The sequence below is a fragment of the Periplaneta americana genome, chromosome 13, assembly GCF_040183065.1.
Source record: "Periplaneta americana isolate PAMFEO1 chromosome 13, P.americana_PAMFEO1_priV1, whole genome shotgun sequence".
Taxonomy (NCBI): Eukaryota; Metazoa; Arthropoda; class Insecta; order Blattodea; family Blattidae; genus Periplaneta; species Periplaneta americana.
In genome coordinates, this window is record NC_091129.1 from 40,859,052 (window position 1) to 40,882,241 (window position 23,190).

The 23,190-nt window shown below is 35.9% G+C and overlaps 1 protein-coding gene and 1 non-coding gene across 10 annotated transcripts in view; both read right to left on the reverse strand.

The window, feature by feature from the left end:
- LOC138711818 (conserved oligomeric Golgi complex subunit 4-like) overlaps positions 1–23,190 on the reverse strand; it is a 93,253-nt gene that overhangs the window by 16,473 nt on the left and 53,590 nt on the right. For 3 of the 9 annotated variants that reach the window (XR_011335479.1, XR_011335478.1, XM_069843075.1), the window contains one exon: positions 19,508–19,635. The exons of 5 other annotated variants lie outside the window; for them this stretch is intronic. Coding sequence is in view for 1 of the 4 variants with exons in the window: in XM_069843075.1 (XP_069699176.1) it covers positions 19,609–19,635 (27 nt within the window). In the remaining 3 variants the exon portion in view is untranslated. Of the gene's footprint in view, positions 1–18,406; positions 18,750–19,507; positions 19,636–23,190 lie in introns of those variants that run through there. One more of the 9 variants, XR_011335480.1, reaches the window with a different exon arrangement.
- On the reverse strand, positions 16,337–16,408 carry TRNAN-GUU (transfer RNA asparagine (anticodon GUU)). The gene has a single exon. It is a non-coding gene; the product is annotated as a tRNA-Asn (tRNA).

The following is a 23,190-nucleotide window of genomic DNA, read 5'->3' on the forward strand; positions in this document are numbered from 1 at the left end:
CTCCACATTCATTGATTTCCAATATACACTATTCTCTGCTTGTCCATAGATCTTTCAGCACTCTCCTACAGATGGGACCTCTCCAGCTCCTTCAGCATTGGCTTCACTTCTTTTCCCTCGTCCAATAGTCAGCTCTTATCCACCTTTCATACCATAGTCATCCCTTAGCCATCCCTTAGTCATCCTTTATACATCAAAGAAATTCATATGTTAAATCACTTATAACTGTAATCTCTCTGAATTCGCAAAAAGAAAATGTATTCTGTTTAAAATCATCACACACCCTGGCAATATCTAGCGGACCCACTTTAGCACTAACATTCTCTGCCAGAGTTGAAGTAAATGTTATCATCTCAGCAAGTTTCTGGGCATCAGAATGGACGATCTGGCAATACTTTGTAATGCCACGAAGTTTTGCTTCTAGGTGACACTGTCTTGAAAGAAGGGTTTCCAGTCCATTATTAATTTCATCCTGTAATAATTTACTTAACAGTAGATTATTCTTTATCATTTCCGTATTATTTCAGTTACCCTGAGTTAAGAATTTGATTAAATAAGAACAATTAATATAATTGTTCATTTAAGAGTCCATGTATTGTGGGTCCCTATCACCACGGCATGGTGCGTCCTCAGGTTGCAGATAGAGGAGACGGCCTCCAGATATGGAGGGTAGCTGTGAATATATTGAATAAGCAGTCGCGGACAGCCGATGAGGGGTGGTCCTACAACTTGAGGGTTGGGCGAAGGGCTAACAACCCATCACCATAAAAGACAGCTTGTTACGAATCCTTCAAATAAGCCTCGGAATGGGACTGATTCTCTGGCACGACCACAGCAAAGGAATAAGGTATTGAGATTTGGTACTTGGAATGTTACAAGTCTATATAGAACAGGATGGGTAACATTAGTAGCAAAAGAAATAGCTAGATATAGAATAGACTTTGTGGGAGTACAGGAGGTTAGGTTCGATGGGAATGGCATAACAAAAATAGGAGATTATTTGTTGTATTATGGGGAAGGAAACGATAATCACCAATTAGGAACAGGATTCTTTACTCATAAAATAATAAAATTAGCAGTAAAAAAGGTCGAATTTATCAGTGATAGGTTATCGTATTTAGTACTTAAGGGTAGATGGTGCGATATCGTAGTTATAAACGCTCATGCCCCTACGGAAGAGAAAGACGACCATATAAAGGATAGCTTCTATAAGGAATAAGATGCTTAGGAAAATATTTGGGGCTAAGAGGGATGAAGTTACAGGAGAATGGAGAAAGTTACACAACGCAGAACTGAACGCATTGTATTCTTCACCTGACATAATTACGAACATTAAATCCAGACGTTTGAGATGGGCAGGGCATGTAGCACGTATGGGTGAATCCAGAAATGCATATAGAGTGTTAGTTGGGAGGCCGGAGGAAAAAGACCTTTAGGGAGACCGAGACGTAGGTGGGAGGATAATATTAAAATGGATTTGAGGGAGGTGGGATATGATGATAGAGACTGGATTAATCTTGCTCAGGATAGGGAACAATGGCGGGCTTATGTGAGGGCGGCAATGAACCTTCGGGTTCCTTAAAATCCAGTAAGTAAGTAAGTAAGTTCATTTAAGAGTTCCAGAAATTTACATTTTAAATTTTCGTACTAGGACCCTATTGTATTACATACAAAAGCAAATAAAGTGTGAATTACGAAACAGAAAAAAAATTCTATCATTTTAATTACGTGGCAATGAAACAATATGCGAATCTGCAATACATATTCAGGAGGTACACACATAATTTAGACAAAATATAATTTGAGTGAGCATTAATTTATTGTCCAAAATTAAACTTGATCCTTACATTTAAAGCTGTGCACATAATGCTAGGTCCTAATAGACAAAGGGAACAAAACAATTACTCTGATCCTCCAGGTTTCAAGCAGAGAAGTTTGTTAGCTCAAAATAAACTTCATGGAAAGCGGCAGCAGCAGTGGAAAGAAAGAATGATGCTGAAACGGATCAGGAAGAGGAGAAGGTTGAAAAGAAACTGCCTTCTGAAGAGAATGGTGAACGGAAGAAGAGTTCGGGTCAGAAGAAGACATTAAGATATATGAATCATATGCGGAGACAGAAAGGAAGACAAAAAATAGAAAAGATTGGAGAATGTTGGGTTTGCAGTGAAAGATCTGCCCTTGGGCAGAACGCTATGAATGAATTGTTTGTTATGCAAGTCCAGTTTTCAGGTAAAGCTCCTATGAAGCAGACTTCAATAATTTCAAGGAAAAAATTGTTCCGGGGTCGGGTATCAATCCTGGGACCTCTGGTGGAACATACCAGCGCTCCACCAACTGAGCTACCCAGAAACTCCATTTGACACCGTTTCAATTTTTCCCCTTATATCCACACAACTCGAGTCTGAAAAGATGCCAGAGACCCACATGGAGTGTACACAAACTCTGTGCAATTCAGAATTGTGGTTTTCTGTTAAGGTACCTACAGTAATGTATATAGGCCTATTATGCAAGTCTAGTTTTTCAGGTAAAGTTCCCTGTGAAGCAGACTGAATAATTTCAAGGGAAAAATTGTTCCGGGGCTGAGTATCGAATTGTTATTGCGTAGGAGTGCATCTGTTAGACGAATTCTTTCCATAGCCTAATATAAGAAAAAACTGTATTTGAGGTGGATGATATGGAAACATACTTCTGCCAGTGCTCATCGTGATTTGTCATAATTATTTGCCGCTTTGGCGAAGATTTCCCAAAGTTCGATTTGGCGAAACGAGCGTTGAGGGACTTCCGCCGATTTTAGCAAAACTTCTGACTTCTGTTGCATTCAAATAATTATAAAATACGATAATTTGGTCCAGGGAGGATCTGTTTTTGGTGCAAAGATAATTCGTTTGGCATGTTTCTTAATTGAAATTAACCTAAGTGGGTCAGTGTCTATTTCAAAATCAGCGGAAGTCCCTCAGCGATCGATTAACCCTCGACTTATGTATGTGAATGCTGAACTTGTAAAATCATTTGTTAACCTATTCACGTAGACGCAATAAATGAAAATAATCATAACCTTAAAACTTACAGACATGTGTATTCTAGTTTCTATTATAGGTGGAATAGCTTTTTTAATAGACTAATCGATACAGATATTACAGACATCTACAATTACAATTACCAATTACACAAAAACTTTTCAGGCTATCCAAATTGAACTAGACATCATTCTGGTAATAGGCATATATAATGCACCATATAACTATGTGTCTTGGATCTTTTGGGAACACCATTTTGATCTAACAACATCCAAATCTATAATAATCCTGGGAGATTTCAATCTTAAACAATCTCTGCAGATACTCGGGCCTTTTGAAAATACAAATTTTTACAATACTTTGAACTCATAACCTCAACTTAGTAAATGAAGATACTCCTACTAGATTAGGACTTCCACATCAAGAGAATAATTCCCCAGATTTGACATTTACTACTACCCCTAATGACTTGGAGCATTTCAGCTGATACAATGGGTAGTGATCATTTTATAGTACAGATTCAGATTGCTCAAATGCCATGGACTCAATACCAACAATGACATGGATATAGGAAAATTCAAATTAATCCGCAAATGCTTCAAGAGAAACTAGATTTACCCAGACATCACCTGATAGTCCAAGAGAAGGATATGACGAAATTCCTTGCTATATTCAAATAGATATTGGATAAACATACTAGTGCTCCATCTTCCCCAACCTAGGAAAATTTCAAAGCTCGAATGAAACCACCCTGGTGGAACAAAGAGATTATGATGCATACAAATAATAGAAAGATAGTATGTAAACAATTTATGAAGCATAAAATACTTTCCAATTTTATTAAATATAAGCAAAGCAACGCCAGGGTCAAACAAAGCATCAAACAAACCAAAACCAGATCATGGAAAACGTATGCTTCCACCGTATATAGTCCATACTACAGAACATCCATATGATAAAACGTCCGTAAGGTCAAAATGTCCATACAATGAAAATGTCCATGTACTGAATGTCCATCCGACAGAAAGCCCATATGATAAAATGTTCATAAGGTCAAAATGTCCATACGGTGAAAATGTCCATGTACTAAATGTCCATATGACAGAAAGCCCATATGATAAAACGTCCGTACGGTCAAAATGTCCATAGTGTTAAACGTCCATAATGTCTGAATTGAATAGAACACAATCAATTTTATTCTGTAACTCGCACAAATAAGTTATTAATCATCGGAAACCAGAGCCCCACTTTTAAGATGGTAACCAATATTTTTAAGGTATATGAGAATTTTCTCCATTTTCTTTGTACCTGTTGTAGTTTCTCACAATTTGGAGAATTTGTCTTTGATTCGTCAAATACGTTTCATTCACCGGCTCTTTAATTTGGGTATGCCCCTCCTCTTGCTTGCAATATTTGTGCCCAAATTTAATTTTCTTCGCTCTTTAGGCACGTATAAATTGCCAAATGGATGAATAATGTACAGCCATGACTGTGCCAGCCTTCTATCGCATTGTTTGTGTGCTGCATGATTCGAGATATCTTCCTTGCACTGTGAACAATTGTGCAAACCACTGGGGCGCACACTTAAAAGTCCCATCACAAATTAACATATTACACTGAGACAGAACCCTTAGGGAATCATCATAAGAAAATATTAAAACTCTATTTTCGTCATCCTGGCCTGAGCTAAACAACAGAAACTGTTGACCCCTTGCCGTACGGTCATAAGGAGCTGTTATGACTAAATCATTCAGCGCTGTTGGATTGGGAGGCCGCTCATGGATTTGTATACAGTTTATCATTCTTTTCAAACTTCTGCACTCAAGCATCTTTTATGCTACCTCCTCCACAAGAGAACCGAGAGTTGCTACCAAAACAGTTGATGGAGTTTCATTTGGCATCACTCTTGCTCTTGCCTTAACACTGTTCAAGATGCACTTTACTTCTATACCTGCTTCATCAGCACTATGTAAATGCTTATCTGTGCCATCCTGCAAAACCCAAATGTTATCTAGCTTGCTGTTAGTTGTTATTGCAGCATTACAAATTTTCCTTTATCTGCATCACCAATATAGTTTTGTCCTATCTCTATTAAAGTCATGATGTTGGTACAGGTACCCACGAAAAGAAAGAAGTGGCTTACCCTTCTGTGATGGAGATAGTGTACATTATAGAACTATGGACATTATGACTCTGGACATCAGAGTGAAGTGGACATTATAAAACTATAGACACTTTGACTCTGGACGATTTAACACGGACATTATTCCATGGACATTTTGAGGTATGGACATTATAATCCTGGACATTATGTCTGGTAACCAAACGTACTGCTCCCAACTAACACAGCACACTCCGATATCACATATATGGCAGAGAATTCACTGGCTCACCAACAGATTTAACAGCTCCTTCAATATAATTCACCGACATGCAAGAGGAATTCCTAAAACTAGTTACACCAGATGACGTTCCACCGCTTGTCTCCCTCCAGGAAGAGAGATTGAATCTTAACGTTTCAAATGAATTGATAGAACCGATATCGTACAACGAAGTAGTCACTGTGATTCAAAAGAAAACAAAAAAAACACCTCTCAAGGACCAGATATAACATATACCATCTTAAACTATCTATCACATCACTTCCTGCAAGGCTTGACTAATTGTTACAATACTATCCTCAATACAGGCAATATTCCGATCCCATAGCAGCAGTTCTTTGCAATACCAATTCAGAAACCAAAAACAACAGCAGTAGACAGTAACCACTATAGACCCATCATGCTAAGTAATACCACCAGAAAATATATTAAATACTCGTCTATACATTACATTGAACGAATTAGGAAATGGCCCCAATGCAGTTTGATTTACATACTACTCTACATACTCTACTCACAATCTTTACAGAAATTAAAATTTAGAAATCTTCTCACTATTCGTGAGCTGCCACAAGGGACAAAGAGTACTTAACCATATAAATGTTTACAAGTTCAGTGAACCATTAATTTTGTTTTGACAATGAAACTCCTACAAGTACATAGCTGCAAATACAGCTGTAGCATGGATCAGGAAGCAAAATCTCCACTTAATCGCAATTGATGTATCCAAAGCATATGATAATGTTAACTTACAACTTCTAGTTCCTGCATTAGAATACTTCAACATTCCGCAAAAGTTAAATCAATTAATCATTAACCTTATGTGTAACAGGAAAATCAGTTTCCATCCAAGATACCAAAATACTAGTAACCGAATTTCTAACTCTGGTTTATTACAAGGATCATCTCTTAGCCCCATTTTATTTACAATATATACTCATACTCTGTTCCAGTTAAACCTTCAGATAGCCAGACTTACAATGTTTCCTGATGACATTTTTATAACAGCCCGGATACCATTAAGAAATAATACAATAGCTTTGCACTTACTACAAGATGACATAACCACTATCTGCACAGCAATCCAAGATATTGGCCTAAAAATTAATCACAGAAAATCTCAACATATAATAATTTCTAAAAATCATAAGAGACACCCTAATGTAAACAGCTTTAAAATATCTAACCAAGTCATCCTCATACAACTTACTTAATTACTGACTTTTAAGGAACCCGGAGGTTCATTGCCGCCCTCACATAAGCCCGCCATTGGTCCCTATCCTGAGCAAAATTAATCCATTCTCTATCATCATATCCCACCTCCCTCAAATCCATTTTAATATTATCTTCCCATCTACATCTCGGCCTCCCTAAAGGTCTTTTTCCCTCCGGCCTTCCAACTAACACTATATATGCATTTCTGGATTCGCCCATACGTGCTACATGCCCTGCCCATCTCAAACGTCTGGATTTAATGTTCGTAATTATGTCAGGTGAAGAATACAATGCGTTCAGTTCTGCGTTGTGTAACTTTCTCCATTCTCCTGTAACTTCATCCCTCTTAGCCCCAAATATTTTCCTAAGCACCTTATTCTCAAACATCCTTAATCTCTGTTCCTCTCTCAAAGTGAGAGTCCAAGTTTCACAACCATACAGAACAACCGGTAATATAACTGTTTTATAAATTCTAACTTTCAGATTTTTCGACAGCAGACTGGATGATAAAAGTTTCTCAACCGAATAATAACAGGCATTTCCCATATTTATTCTGTGTTTAATTTCCTCCTGAGTATCATTTATGTTTATTACTCTTGCTCCCAGATATTTGAACTTCTCCACCTCTTCAAAAGATAAATTTCCAATTTTTATACTGTATTTCCATTTCGTACAATATTCTGGTCACGAGACATAATCATATACTTTGTCTTTTCGGGATTTACTTCCAAACCTATCTCTTTACTTGCTTCCAGTAAAACTCCCGTGTTTTCCCTAATCGTTTGTGGATTTTCTCCTAACATATTCAAGTCATCCGCATAGACAAGCAGCTGATGTAACCCGTTCAATTCCAAACCCTCTGTTATCCTGGACTTTCCTAATGGCATACTCTAGAGCAAAGTTAAAAAGTAAAGGTGATAGTGCTTCTCCTTGCTTTAGCCCACAGTGAATTGGAAACGCATCTGACAGAAACTGACCTATACGAACTCTGCTCTATGTTTCACTGAGACACATTTTAATTAATCGAACTAGTTTCTTGGGAATACCAAATTCAATAAGAATATCATATAAAACTTCCCTCTTAACCGAGTCATATGCTTTTTTTAAATCTATGAATAACTGATGCACTGTACCCCCCTTTTTTTTTTTCGTTGTTGGTAACTCTATAGCATCTATTAGATGCTTTATGGTTGTGCTAACAGATGGAGTTACTTGTCAACAATGTGACGCTGAAACGTGTGTTCAGGTTACTGCCCAGCGACAGTCCTGACGTATTTTTTTATTGTAATGATTGGTTAATTTATATTAACCCGGCACACTCACTATCACACTCACATTCATACAAATTTCCAGACTCTAGACATCCAGGGAATTCCTCTTCTTCAAGAAAAATTCACCGAGAGCCTAGCCCGGGAATCGAATCCGGGACCTCCTGATCTGGAAGCCAGCATGCTGACCAACAGACCATGGAGGCAGTCACTGTACCCTTATACTCCCATTTTTTCTCCATTATCTGTCGAATACAAAATATCTGGTCAATAGGTGATCTATTACGCCTAAAACCATATTGATGATCCCCAATAATTTCATCTACATATGGAGTTACTCTTCTCAAAAGAATATTGAACAAAATTTTGTACGACGCCAACAAAAGTGATATTCCTCGAAAGTTACTACAGTTAGTCTTGTCCCCCTTCTTAAAGATAGGTACGATAATGGACTCCTTCCATTGTTCTGGTACAATTTCCTTTTCCCAAATAGCAAGTACAAGCTTATAAATTTCGTTAGATAATGCGCTTCCACCCTCTTGTATTAATTCTGCTGGAATATGATCGATACCTGGAGACTTATAATTTTTCAGTGTGGGTTCGGGTATAAATGGCTCAGCAGTTTGTATTTCAATTTCGTCCCGATCATTTCTATTTGGCCTATGTATATTTAGTAGTTGTCCAAAATAGTTTTTCCATCTGTTCAGTATTGAATGAGCATCTGCAAGCAAGTCACCAATCTCATCCTTGAACACGTTCACCCTTGCCTGATATCCATTCTTGAATTCCTTTATGCCCTTATATAAATCTCTAATGCTTTTATTTTTACTATTTGTTTCTACCTCATTCAGTTTTTCCTTCAAGTATTCTCTTTTTTTATTCCTAAGCGTACGATTTGCTTCCCGTCTTATATTGAAATAATTATCTGTATTCACCTCAACTGGATCCTGTAAGAATTTCAATTTTGCCTGTTTCCTTCTTTCTACTACCATGAAACCACGGTTTCTTTTTCTTAGTTTCATAATAACCTATGCTCTGTTCAGCTGCAATTTTAATATTATTTCGGATATTTTCCCACATGCTATTCACATCTAACTCTTCCTCAACATCATCAGAACTTGCTAATATGGCAAATCTATTTGAAATTTCGACCTGATAATGTTGCTTAGTTTCCTCGTCCTTTAATTTCGGAATATTGAATCTTCTAATATTAACTTGTTGCTCTACTCGCTTGGCTACTGATAGTCTTTCTCTTAGTTCTCCAATTACCAAATAATGATCAGAATTACAGTCTGCCCCCCTGAAGGTTCAAATGTCTACTATACTAGTATGTCTTCTTTTATCTATCAAGATGTGTTCTATCTGGTTGTGTCAATCCATCTGGAGAAGTCCAAGTATATTTATGTATATCCTTATGGGGGAATGTTGTACTTTTAACAATTAATTTTTTTGATGTGGCAAAGTTGACTAACCTAACTCCATTGTCATTACTAGATATGTGTAGGCTCTTTTTTCCAATAGTCGGTTTAAAAATATCCTCCCGTACTACTTTAGCATTGAAATCCCCCAATAAAATTTTCATGTGATATCTAGGTAACTGATCAAAAGTGTGTTCCAATTCCTCATAGAAGCTACCCTTTATATGGTCGTCTTTCTCTTCTGTAGGGGCGTGAGCATTTATAACTACGATATTGCACCATCTACCCTTAAGTACTAAATACGATAACTTATCACTGATAAATTCGACCTTTTTTACTGCTGATTTTATTCTTTTATGAATAAAGAATCCTGTTCCTAATTGGTGATTATCCTCATACAACAAAGTATAAAAATGTTGGGGATTATCATGGAATCTAACCTCAAGATGAATGAACATTTCTCTACTATTAACCTCAAATTTCAGCAGAAAGTGAAATTATTCAAATGCATTGTGCATAGGAAGTGGGGGTGTCACTCAAACCAATTGCAATGTTTATATAACATCATCTTCCGCAGTGTAACAGAGTACGCATTACCAATATCAATAAACAAACAAATCACAAACAGGATGGAGACCTTACATTACCAAGTGGCGAAGAAAATAATTGGTGTGAGTGGAAAACCAAACAAAAAAACATACACTTCAAGAAATAGCATATGTCCTGCTTTACATCCAACAACAAATTATGGCACATAAATTTTTTAATTCGATTTTAAACAATTGTTCGGCACTGTTAGACAATAAAATGAAAAATTGATGACCCTGCACACTCATAACCCTCACAATATCGACCTGACTCTCCCTACAGTGTATCACCTCTTTCAAAAATATACTCAAAGTCTCTCATACCAAATATTTCCGAGATATCTTATATATTGTGTCCCTTACAAAATATTGACGGCCCCAATTCAGCACGACCTAGTGTCCTTCCAGAAGGAAGAGGTTCAGTCACCACAGCTATTTCAAGAATGGGTTGCAATGAGAAGCAACAGAAACCTCAATGTAGTTATTATATTCACTGATGGTTCAAAAACAAAAATAGGCATTGGAGCTGCATAGCTCAGTTCGACTGATAACACTCATGCCAAATTCAAACTCCTCCAACAGTTCTAGTTATACAGCTGAACTCTCAGCCATCCATCAAGCTCTTATTCTTTTAATAAACAATAAAAATAATCACATAATAATGGCCTCGAATTCTAAAAGTGTACTAAGCAGAATTACCAATAGTGATATGCACACAAAACAAACATGGCTAGAAATTAACATCAAGCAAACCATATTTAAAGTGAATCAAGGGAACTCGCTCAAATTAATCTGGATACCAGGACATGCTGGAATACAGGGAAACGAGATGGTGGATGGTCTTGCAAAGGACGCAATAAACATGTCGAATAACAATGTATTAAATACCACCTTACAGGATCTTACACAGAACAAAATCCGACAAACTCTGGTACACCATAATATACAAATTCGCCCATGGTATTGTGATTATAAAGGACACCGCTCCTTCATCACCTTTATCAGTGCTGTAAAACTAAGATGCAGCCATACCCCTTACTACTTACACAAGATTGGTCTTTCAAATTCGCCTTTGTGTACATGTACAAGAACAAGGAGACATTAATCATATATTCTTTCAGTGTGGACAATTTAAACAAGCCATCGACAAATTAACAATACAACTTGGAAAGATTTTAGGATATGGTCCATGGAAACCACCAGGAATGCTATTGGAAACAATAGGAAGACTATTATATCAACACATGAAAACATGTAAAATGAAAATTTAATCACACATCCCAGTATTGATGGCATAACCATACATTGCAATAACTGAATAAACGTCAAGACCAAAGGACGCCAAAATCTTCAAACAAAGAGGATATGACGTCCAAAAAGAAGACGAAGAGGAAAATTTTCCACTTTCAAAACAGTGTTTGCAGGTTTATGGTATTCATCATCTTGTACTGTGGTCATTTTAAAAATATATTCTGCTGTGTGTCAGTGGTGGACGGTAGGTTTGAAAGTTGAGGAGGCCAAGATGTGACTGATGAGAGTTTGCATTACATGTATTAAAATATAAGGCCTGTGACGTACCTCATTACTAAGCGCAGAATTTATAGGTTTTAAGAAACTAAAATTAGGTTTTCCAATCGATTTTTTAGGATTTTAGATCTCATGTTTAGGAATTTATATGATTTTACGGGGGAAAAAATAAACAACATACTGCTAATATACAGGGTGAATCAAAAGTCTGGAACCATATAAATGTCTTCCATACGCTTGATTTGCAATTACTATTGGTGTTACCATTATTTGTACGAAAAATGCTCTACCAGTGACACATTTGAGTCTAGCCCTCACCTATCTCAAAAGCCACCATTCTGAATGCAACTTTGAAATTTTAAATCGAAAGAGGGTCATGTAGGTACTCAAAATCATGTGAAATATTCTGAGAAAAACAATGGTGCAATTCTTTTGAGATATCTCTAATCATTTTCAAGTTATTTAAAGATAACTGTAATAATGACACAAACATTAGTTACTGCATCTAATCTACAGATATTTTGTAACATGGTACAGTACTGAGGAGGCTTTGGAAAAGGTGTTTTTATGCAATTCTGGTAATTAACTTTTCCTGCTTTACTGTTTGGTTAACCTGTGACAGTTTCAATGCACTGCTGTGATTATTTGAAGCTTTCCTATAACAAATTTCTTGATTTTCGTGATGACATTATCGAAAGAGGAAAGAATTGATATCATTCTTCATTCTGGTAGGTTAAGTCACACAAATATTTTAGCAGACAGGACGAACAGTTCCCTGGACATTAGATTGGTCGGTGTGGACCAGTAGAATGGCTGACCAGGTCTCCAGATTTAACACCGCTTGATTTTTTCTTTTGGAGTTACATAAAGAGCTTGATATATGTAGAGAAAATTGAGAATGTGGAACATTTAAAGAATGGTATTGTTATGCCCCAGGGCTAAAGAACGCCCTGTAGCATGATTTCCTGTGGAGTATTAAATTTGAAACAGGAACAGTGTCAGCGGAATACACGGTCTTGAGATGCTTAGCCAGCGGTATAGAGTCTTGTCGGGCGTGTGGTAAAATCACTGCCTACAACGAAAGTATTCTTACGCTTCAGATCGTTGCTGGCCCAATCCCATTGGTCCAGTAGGATAAGGCATGCATTTTAATTGGTCAAATTATATCACGCATTGTTCGGACTCTTTTCTTGCGCGTAATTTCATTATAGTGACTTGTCACTATAATGCACTAAATCAAAATTAAATGTAAGAAATGATTGATTAAGACGATATTTGTAAGTACGTGAAATCAAAAGTGTTTTAAGACCATCTCACCTGGTGGATGGTGTGGTCGGTACCCCGGGTGGGAAACGGGTACCGAATCATAAAAAGTGTTGGAGAGGAGACGCGTGAGGCAATTGATTAGTTGGTGGAGATTGTCAACCTAGCTACGTCGAATCTATCCTGACTGAAGATGGCGTCGGTAGAGGAGAATGATATACCCTGTAAGTAGTTTTGCTGTACAGCTGTCAAAAAAAAAAGTGGCCGCACTCGTGAACAGCGAATATTTTCAAAGTCCACTTCGGGTCGCAGCAATGTTACACGATGCATGTGCTTGTACAAGCAGTTCTCGAACTATGAAAGTGTTCCATGTCTGCGCCTCGTAGGCCAGCGATAGAGTGCTTGTTTAGTGATTCAAAGGTTGTGGGTTCGGGCCTTCTTCAAGTTTTCATTTTATTTTTTAATCGTTCTTTAGCGATGTAAATGCTATTCAAATTATCATTTATATTCAGTTATCGTTCTTTATGGATATCACGTTATTTATATTTTGTTATCGTTCTTTAGAGATATGAATAAAATTCAAGTCATCATTTGTATTCTGTTATCGTTTTATAACGATATGAATAACAATTTTTATTATTGTCTCTCCAATGGTGGTTAGCCCTATTTTACATATGTATGTTAGGGCTATAGTTTCATACACAAAAAAGATAAGCATAAAGAGAAATAGAAAAGAAAATTAAATTAGCTTACGCGATGTAAACAAAACATAAATAAACCATAAATTAGGCATTGCGATTGCAAAATAAATATCAGGTATCAATTTGAAACATACAAAAACATTAACAACACACATACGTAACACTTCTATAACACAAATACGCAGCCTTCCGTACCATACATCATAAATTAATACACAATAGTCATACAAACACAATCAAACTATAATTACGACATTGCGACGACATCAAGCATCCCATAACTGACTCACATACATAACAAATCAAGCATCCGTTACAACACATACACTTCAACATAGTAACCACACTTTTAAAAGTTAAAAATTTGGCTCCAAGAAGAATAAATAGGACACTGTTACTAATTACTATTCTTCTACAATTTCTTAAATATATCTGTAATAAATCTGTGAAATTCCGATATGAATAATATTCACGTTTTTTATATTGTTATCGTTCTTTAGCGATATAGATAATATTCAAGTTATCATTTATATTCTGTTTTCCTTCATTAGCATTATAAAATAATATTCAAGTTATTTATATTGTTATTTTTCTTTCGCAATATAAATAATCTGTATTTTATGTAAGTAATTATTATAACACAAATAACCATCCTTCTTTGTAAAATAGGTTATTTTATTTACATAATTAAATAAGTATTATATAATATCTTATATTAATTAAACAAACCGATATTTATCATTTATATTCTGTTATCGTTCTTTAGTGATACTGTATAAATAATATTCTAGTTATTTATATTGTAATCGTTCTTTAGCGATATAAGTAACATAAATTTAATATTAGGTTCGGAAAAATGCAGTTGCATAATACTGGTATTAGTTTTTCTTTTTGTATTATTACATTATACTATCTTGAACCACAATAAAATGAAAAGGAATAACGAGGAATTGAACCTGAGACGTTGACATCTAAATTCCGACATTCGTCCGCTGAGCTACGAGGGCAAAAGTGTGGAAACATTTTCGGAAAAATTGGCCCAATCACACTCTAAGATTTTCTGATGATTCGTAGAAGCTAGTCCAGGATGCGGGGGGCAAAGGCTAATTGAGATTTCCCGGTCTCTAATCGGGTCAAACATCCTGACAGAATTAATATTTAACCCTTGCCGTGACTTTCGGTGAAGTCCGGAGGGCCCAATTAGTCAAATCCACTCTCCTCATCTCCATGCTTGGGTCCCCTGGAATTTAATAAGATGCGAAAGAGATAGTGGTGTGCAGAAAGCAACAGGATGTTACCGCATTTAGGCCTATCCTTCCCAAGAAAAACTGCAAACATGAACAAAGGAAGCTTTTAATAGAAGAAGAAGGATATTCTGCGGACCTCTGGAAAAAGAACTAAGGAAGAGACTAGTAAAGTGCTTTGTGTGGAGTGTGGCATTGTATGGGGAAGGAACATGGACATTACGATGAAATGAAGAGAAACGAATTGAAGCATTTGAAATGTGGATGTGGTGAAAAACGGTGCGTGTGAAGTGGACAGACAGAATAAGAAATAAAATTGTGTTTGAAAAAGTGAGTGAAGAAAGAATGATGCTGAAACTGATTAGAAAGAGAAAAAGGAATTGGTTGGGTCTCTGGTTGAAAAGAATAATAGAAGACATTAGGATATGTGGATCATATGCGGTGACTAAGAGGAAGGCAGAAAATAGGAAAGATTGGAGATTGCTGGGTTTGCAATGAAAGACCTGCCCATGGACAGAACACTTATGTATGTGGGTATGTTCAGAATGCCTGGAATATAGTGTCTAAGAACATTCGCTATTTGCAAAGACTAGTCGATTCCATGCCCACTCAACTGCAAGATGATCGAGATAAGAGGAAGATAGACTAAATATTGAATTGTGGCTTTTTGTTTTGTTTTTTGAACGCTTAATTGTTTGAATGTTTTAAGACCGATGCCAGTAAATTTGTTTTGTTTATGCCACGAAAGATATTTTTATTGAGAATAAAATCTTTTTTCTTTCCATTTGCAGCCACAATATCATAATGATAAAGTCATGGCATAATATATTAATGAACCTGATGTTAATTACTAAAATAATCGTAAAAGAGAAAGGAGCCATTATGTATAGTTTGTCTCTCTCAAAAACAGAACAAAAAAGAACATAAAAAGCACGAGGTTGTAGTCGAACGCAGGACCTCATGAATAAGAGGCCTGAACGCTACCATTACGCTATCGAATCACAGAGAGAATACTTCAATTATAACTGTAGATATCAGGCAATGTGGTCCAACAACATGTAACATCGCCTGTCTCCGAATTATAGCGAAGATACCCGAAGGGAACTTTGTTCCAGGAGAGCGGCCACTTTTTCTTTTGACAGCTGTACATATGTAAATATATAATAAATTAGTTAGAGATAACAACATTGCAATCATTTCGGACTTAGTTTAGTAGTCATGTAGTTCCCTATAGTATCCTGAGAGCCCAAGTTTTTCCAGCAAAGTAGTTTTCCATTGTTGTGTACAATGGTGGTGTGAGAAATCCTGACGAGAAGGAGCAGAAGTCGAACGCATCCGGCCAGCAATCAGTGCGACCTGAGTGACGGTCGCACAACAGTATCATTGAAGCCTGTGCTAAAGTCACCCCAGAAATGCTACAAAATGTTAAGATACATAGACAATAGAGTTGGGTCGATTCATTCACAAATCGTTCATTTGAACAACTAATAATAAAGAATCGTTCCCATTCAATCTGAACTCCGTCTTCTCATCTTATAGTGGGGCATCTTTTGTTTTCGTTTCTGTAAGTTTAATGCTGTAATTGAGGGAGTACCGTTCAAAATTTGCTAAATGCATAATTTTAGATCGAGAAAAATAAGAAAATAATATGCAAATCAAGATTTCAGGTATAACTCCCTGTAAAGTTGATTTGAATAATTTCGAGGGAAAAATTGTTCCAGAGCCGGGTATCGAACCCGGGACCTTTGGTTTAACGTACCAACGCTCTACCACTGAGCTACCCGGGAACTCTAACCGACACCGATCCAATTTTTCCCTCTATATCCACAGACCTCAAAGTGGTCTGACAACCGTCAAGCAACCAACTTCGAGTGCACACTAACTCCGTGTGACTTAAATTGTGGTTTTCTGTTAACGAACAGTGATGTGTATTATGCAAATCAAGATTTCAGGTATAACTCCCTGTAAAGTTGATTTGAATAATTTCGAGGGAAAAATTGTTCCGGAGCCGGGTATCGAACCCGGGACGTTTGGTTTAACGTACCAACGCTCTACCACTGAGCTACCCGGGAACTCTAACCGACACCGATCCAATTTTTCCCTCTATATCCACAGACCTCAAAGTGGGCTGACAACCGTCAAGCAACCAACTTCGAGTGCACACTGACTCCGTGTGACTTAAATTGTGGTTTTCTGTTAACGAACAGTGACGTGTATTATGCAAATCAAGATTATTAGCACTTTCGATTGGTTTCGAAGTGATATTCAGGAAAGAAGTGTGGTTTCATTTATGATTGTTACTCAAAGTGACTATGTTATTTTCTTGAATATGAAAGATTACAGTGTAGAAGAAATTTCATCATAAGTTTGCAAATATATATTATTTTCTGTTACAACACAAATTGTTAATAGATTTGTTCAATTAGTTTAGCAGATAATGATCTTTTAATTGTACAATAAAATGGGTTTGCAGCAGAGTTTCTATAAAGCAAAAAAAAAAAAATAAACTTTACAACAGTAGGCTATGTTTTACTGAAATATACTGTCGTTAATTGTTATACTTTTTTCATAAAACAATAGCTACTATTTTTAACACAAGAAAGATCTTTCCGATCATTCTGACCAGTAAGTGTTCTTTAAGGCTTTACAAATGAAGGGTACACGGGAATAACTATCAAGGTCCATTTTAGAAAGTTTCGAGAAAAACGAATTTTAAAGTTTAAGTACTTAATACTTTGTTATGTGTGTATTTAATAGAAATTAACGTAGTGGAATGTCAAGAACGATGATTTCTTATTACTAGCTAGACCACATGTCAGTACTTCCTTTCCACTATAAGATAGCATTATTAACTCAATTTCGATTTTTGATGAACCTTGATCGTTTTTCCCGTGTACCCTTCAAATTGCACAGGATTTTATTTATGGATTTGATTACTTTTATACAATTTTCGTTTTTAAACTTAAAATGAAATCTCTAACACGAATTTTGAAGGGATTTATCAATGTTTTTAAATGTAATTGACGCGACAGTTCATTTTGATCGGTAAGAGCTACTGTTGTTGTTTTTTTTTTTCTTTGTTGGTAATTCTACAGCATCTATTAATGCTTCATGGTTGTGCTGGCTGATGGAGTTACTTGTCAAAAATGTGATGCTGAAACGTGTGTTCAGGTTACTGCCCAGTGACAGTCCTGATGTATTTTATGTTTTTGATAATTGGCTAATTAATATTAACCTGGCACACACACAATCACACTCACATTCAAACAAATTTCTTCTTCAAGGAAAATTCACTGAGGGCCAAGCCCGGGAATCAAACCGGGACCTCCAGATCTGGAAGCCAGCATGGTGATCAACAGACCACGGAGGCAGTCACTGTTGTTGTAATGTCTAAATATGTAATAATGAGATTATTCAATTTTTCCTAGTTTTATTTTGTATAAATAAACAAATAAGTAAATAAATGGAAGATATGAAAGAAACAAAAAAAAAAAAACAAATAAACAAATACATAAATGAAAAAATAAATAAATAATTAAATAATTGAGTGAGTGAGTGAGTGAGTGAGTGAGTGAGTGAGTGAGTGAACAAACCCAATGTTGGAATAAGTGCATGTAAAACATGTTTATTTCAGTTACAGAAAAATATGTTTTCTTCATCGATTAATAACACTGCAGAAAGACTTTCTTAAAACATGCATTCTTATTTGTCATTGCATTGGATACATTCGGATACAGGGTATCGTTACTATCTTCATATATTACGCAGCGGAGCCTAACACTTACACGGCTTTTTATGTGGGAGTATGATAGAATTTGATCCATAGTTAGTACATTTAGTAAAGTATGTCCCAGAATGCAGATAAGCCTCAGGCTGCAGTTTAAACCTTCGGGTCCCTCCTGCGTACAAGAGAAAAAAGTCCCAGAATACCTGATATGGTACATAATTCAATTTCATCGAAAAGTACATTAAGCAGATTTTGAACTAGACGCTCTCAATTTTTCTTGTCCGTTCTGGATAATTTTTTCATTTTCCCACTCCTACTATAGTAAATATATTGTTATTGCACTGATTCTAAGGAAGGAAGTCTATTATTTATCGTCACTTCCTTGGTGTCTATAAGCAACAGGAAGTAAGTAGGTCTAATTTACTTTTCTGTGGAGGTGATACTTTCATTCATTCTTCTGCCGACAACTGAAATTTACAGAAAAAATTGCAATTATCACATTTATTAATATTGGTCGAAACATTTACATGAATATTATTATTAACAGCTAATAGACCAAGTTATGTCATTCATTCATTCAATCATTCATTCTTGTGCTGACGACTGAAATTAATGTAAACATTACAATTATAGCAGTTATTAATATTAGGGCAAAATTTCGATGAATATAATCAGGATTTATTTCTTTGCTTATTTCAAAGTCCTTTTTCACAGCTAACTGGATCCTTCATAATAACTGACCTGTTTCTCCACAAGGAACTCTCTTTCTTGTTACTCAAACTATCAGCTACATAACTTTCCGCAATTCTAGATGTCTCCATCCTCCATATCTCTTAAGTGCTAAAATATCCACACCTCTGTTTGCCAAGAACGTAGCTGAGTTCTTATAAATGAATGGCCTGTATACAGTTTAGGATTTTCCAAATTTAAAAAAGTTCCTACCTTGTAGGAATTGTAGAAAGAGTGCTCCTCTCAACTTGATGTTTGTAACATTGTCCTTTGTTACATCGCATAAACAACCGCGAATTGTTATTCCCAATCTTTGACCTAATCATAATGTACTGTACTTGGTAACGATTTGTAAATCACAAACACCATTTTTACTAGAAGTAATTGTGAATCTACGGGACATATCATTTTTAGAATCCTCAATACTCACGATAATAACATCAGCATTCACCTCAACATCTTTCAGTCTCAATCATAACAATTCTTCACAGCCACATGCTCCACCAATTTCCACAACTGCTATTCCTTCCACTAATAAGTATCTGTCATCAGGAGCATCTGTAAGGAATTCAAGCACTAGATTTGTTCAGTTTGTACACGTTATTCTTTCGTCTCAACAAAGCTTTCAGTTCAGAGTAGCTATTTTGACATGTCAATATTATCTCCAGTAAAAAGATTTGCCTTTAACATGGAATATCCACGCCAGGAACTAGCCACCGAGTTTCCTATTTCTGACTTTTCAAAGAAATATGCTAACAAAGAGGTTTCACAAATAATCGTCTTCTTAACACTGCGCCATTCCTTAAACATCTTGTATGAATGTTCATATTGTTTTTTTTTTATTTCTGCGGCAATAAAAATTCACAAGCAGTTCTTTAAGCTTCTCCAACATCACCTAAAATCATTTTTAAAGACTACAATACATTTTTCAAAATGCCTGCCACACTTCTTTATGTATACACTGTTTTGCAACTTCAACAACTAACGGACTAGAAGGTCCGGGGTTCGGGCGGTGACAGAATTTCCTCACTATCAAACTTCCAGAACAGCCCCGAGGTTCAACCAGCTTCCTATCAAATTGAGTACCGGGTCTTTCCCGGGGGTAAAAGACAATCGGAGCATGGTGCCGATCACACCACATAATTCTAGTGCCGAGGTCAAGAAAGCATGGGCTCCACCTCCATGCTCCCAAAGTGTCTTCATGGCATGTGAAGTGGATACCATTTTTAAAACAACAATGTAATAAAACAAAAAAATAATATTCATTTTGTTAAATCTTTACCAGATTTTGAAAAACCTCAGATGTCAAACATTTTCAAACATGAATATTGAGTCATATTCTATTTTAAAAATATTTTTGGATACAGAAATATTCGTTGTGTTTTTACTAACATTTTCCATTCATATAGTCCAATAATTCTTAACTCATGCATTTCTTTTAAACAGTTTTTTGTGTTTCCCCAAATATATATATATGCAATAAGGGGAAAACAAAGAATTGTACGCACATCAAAAAGCAATTCTATGATACTTTTCTCATGTTTCTAAATATGTGAATACACATAAATCAACTGAAAAATTGTATTAATTCTAAAATACACATCTCCCAAAATGCTGTTGTTCATGTCCAAATATGTGTTATTGCGAAATTCTGTGTAATCATGTAGTCAATATTGTATGTTAGACGTTATGGAAAGAAAAATATCTTAATTTCTAAAATATATGTCTCTCAGAATAGTATTCTTTATGTTACACAATGACTTCTCGCGAAATTATACTGTATCTTACTCTATTCTGTACATAAAATAAAAAATTATATAAGTAATATGACCTGAATTTGTGAGATAATAATAATTTCTGAAGTCATGTTTTGAAAAAACCGGATATGATGTAAACAGGCATACAAGAGTAAAAAATCTTATAATATAAATTTAATTATATACGTATAAGGAAGATTTTAACAGAAAAATTAGCATCTTCTGGAGAAGAATGAAATGTATGAAATGGACAGATAGAATAAGAAATTAAGCTGTACAGAAAAGAATGATGCTGAAACTGATCAGAAAGAATGAAAGGAATTGGTTGGGTCACTGGCTGAGAAGAAACTGCCTACTGAAAGATGCACTGGAAGGAATGGTGAACGGGAGAAGAGTTTGGGCAGGAGAAGATATAATATGATAGACGACATTAAGATACATGGATCATATGAGGAGACTAAGAGGGAGACTGAAAGTAGGAAAGATTGAAGAGAGCTGAGTTTGCAGTGAAAGACCTGCCCTTGAGCAGAACACTAAATGAATAAATGAATACTGATTCTTTGTACGACCAATAGCGAGATAAATTTTTGTTCATGATGACACCCCAACGGGTTCAGACTGAAAACAAGGTAATCCTTATTTACCGTCAGCTGTCTCTGAAGTTCAAGTAAAAGCACATATAGACATAAAATTACGTAAAATTTATGTCAGCACAGCTTCAGATCAATGTACAGATCTTATAATTATTTTATATCTGTCTCTGTACAACATCACATTTGCAGTGGGAAGGAAAGGAGACTGCAGAAAGGTTGTAATGTTTTTTAATAGGCTGACGCCCAAGAATAAGACAAGCCACTTGAAATTTAATGGTCACTGACAGGCAGAGATAAAATATAAGATCTGCAGAACATTGAGTCAACACTTAGTGGGCTTGTAGGTACCGAGGATGTGTTTTTGTTTTGCTGAACTTCAAGACAATGCTAACTCATTTAAAGCTTGTGAGACTATACCCTGCATATATTTTCGTTTAGTTTTACTTTGTGTATAGTTTGATTTCTTCCATTATTTTATTTGTACTCCTGGTGGTGGGTGTGGAAGAGAAGTTCTGTTGGCCTTAAGGGGACACTCAACTATATTTTGGAACTTTTTTCTTATTTGACCAATCTTTTTCAAATTTGGAGAAAACGTTTAATATACACATGGAAAGTAACATGCAAAATCTCAGCTCATTAGATCCAATACTTTTCAAAATAAAAAATATTTCAATTTTTAATCAATCATTAATATGAAATATCACTTTTAATTATCATTTTTTATTTTTTGGCTTTGTGCATTTGACTGCGACTTCTCAATGAATAGGGGAAGAATTCTGCGTATTGATTTAGTTCTGTCACGTAAATTAGTGTAGAAATTTAATTTTTCTTTTCTATGACACTTTTTCTCCAATTTTTAAGTTGAGTGTCCCCTTAAATACACTAGGAAATATATATATATATATATATATATATATATATATATATATAATTAAAAAAAAACAGTTGGATGTAAGGCCCTGATGAAATGTTTTCTTTTAGGCGTCTGATGTACAACTGTTTTCATTTGAGTTGACCCTGACAGGCATTTGGCTAAGAAGTTTATTAATTCATGTAAGGAACGCTATGTAAAGATTCATCTTTATTGACGGGAAAAGATTGGTAAAGGCAATTTATTCGTTTTGTTTGTCTATAGTTGAGTTTCCAAGATTTCTGAAAAGTCTAAACAGTTTACTTAAAAATGGAAGCTGTTTGGGACTTCAAAGGTTGGCACTTCGCCAAGTTTGGTACTTCAGGGTTGGTAATCCTCCATTAGGAGGGCGTCTACAAACATGATGATGGTGAGCTGTTGCGGCTAGAACATCAAGGACAATAAAGCACATTATTCTACAGTCCACGTGTGCTTTATTCATCAATACGACCTTCGCAGGACTTTACATTTGGTCCTCGTGAACCGGATAAGTATTAGTGACATTGGAAACACAGGTAACAGTGCAAAAATCAGTGAAACATAAAAGTGATTTTGTGGTCAAAATCCAAGATGGCTAAGAATGAATGCTGAGAATTGTACAAGAAAGGCAAGTTCTGTGAGAGTCATCTAGCGGCCTGACAGTCAACTCCTTGCACCAAGCTACAGAAGCTACAATCCAGTATTTCCACCTAGCGGCCTTGCACTGAACTCCAAGGGCTGCAATCCAGTTCCATTAAGACGTCCAGGTCAACAGACGGTCGTTGCCCAAGGAAACAACTGAGGCCAGTAATTCTAACAATCAGGTTGGCAGTGAGATTCAAACTATGTCATCAACAAGGTAGGAAAATAAATT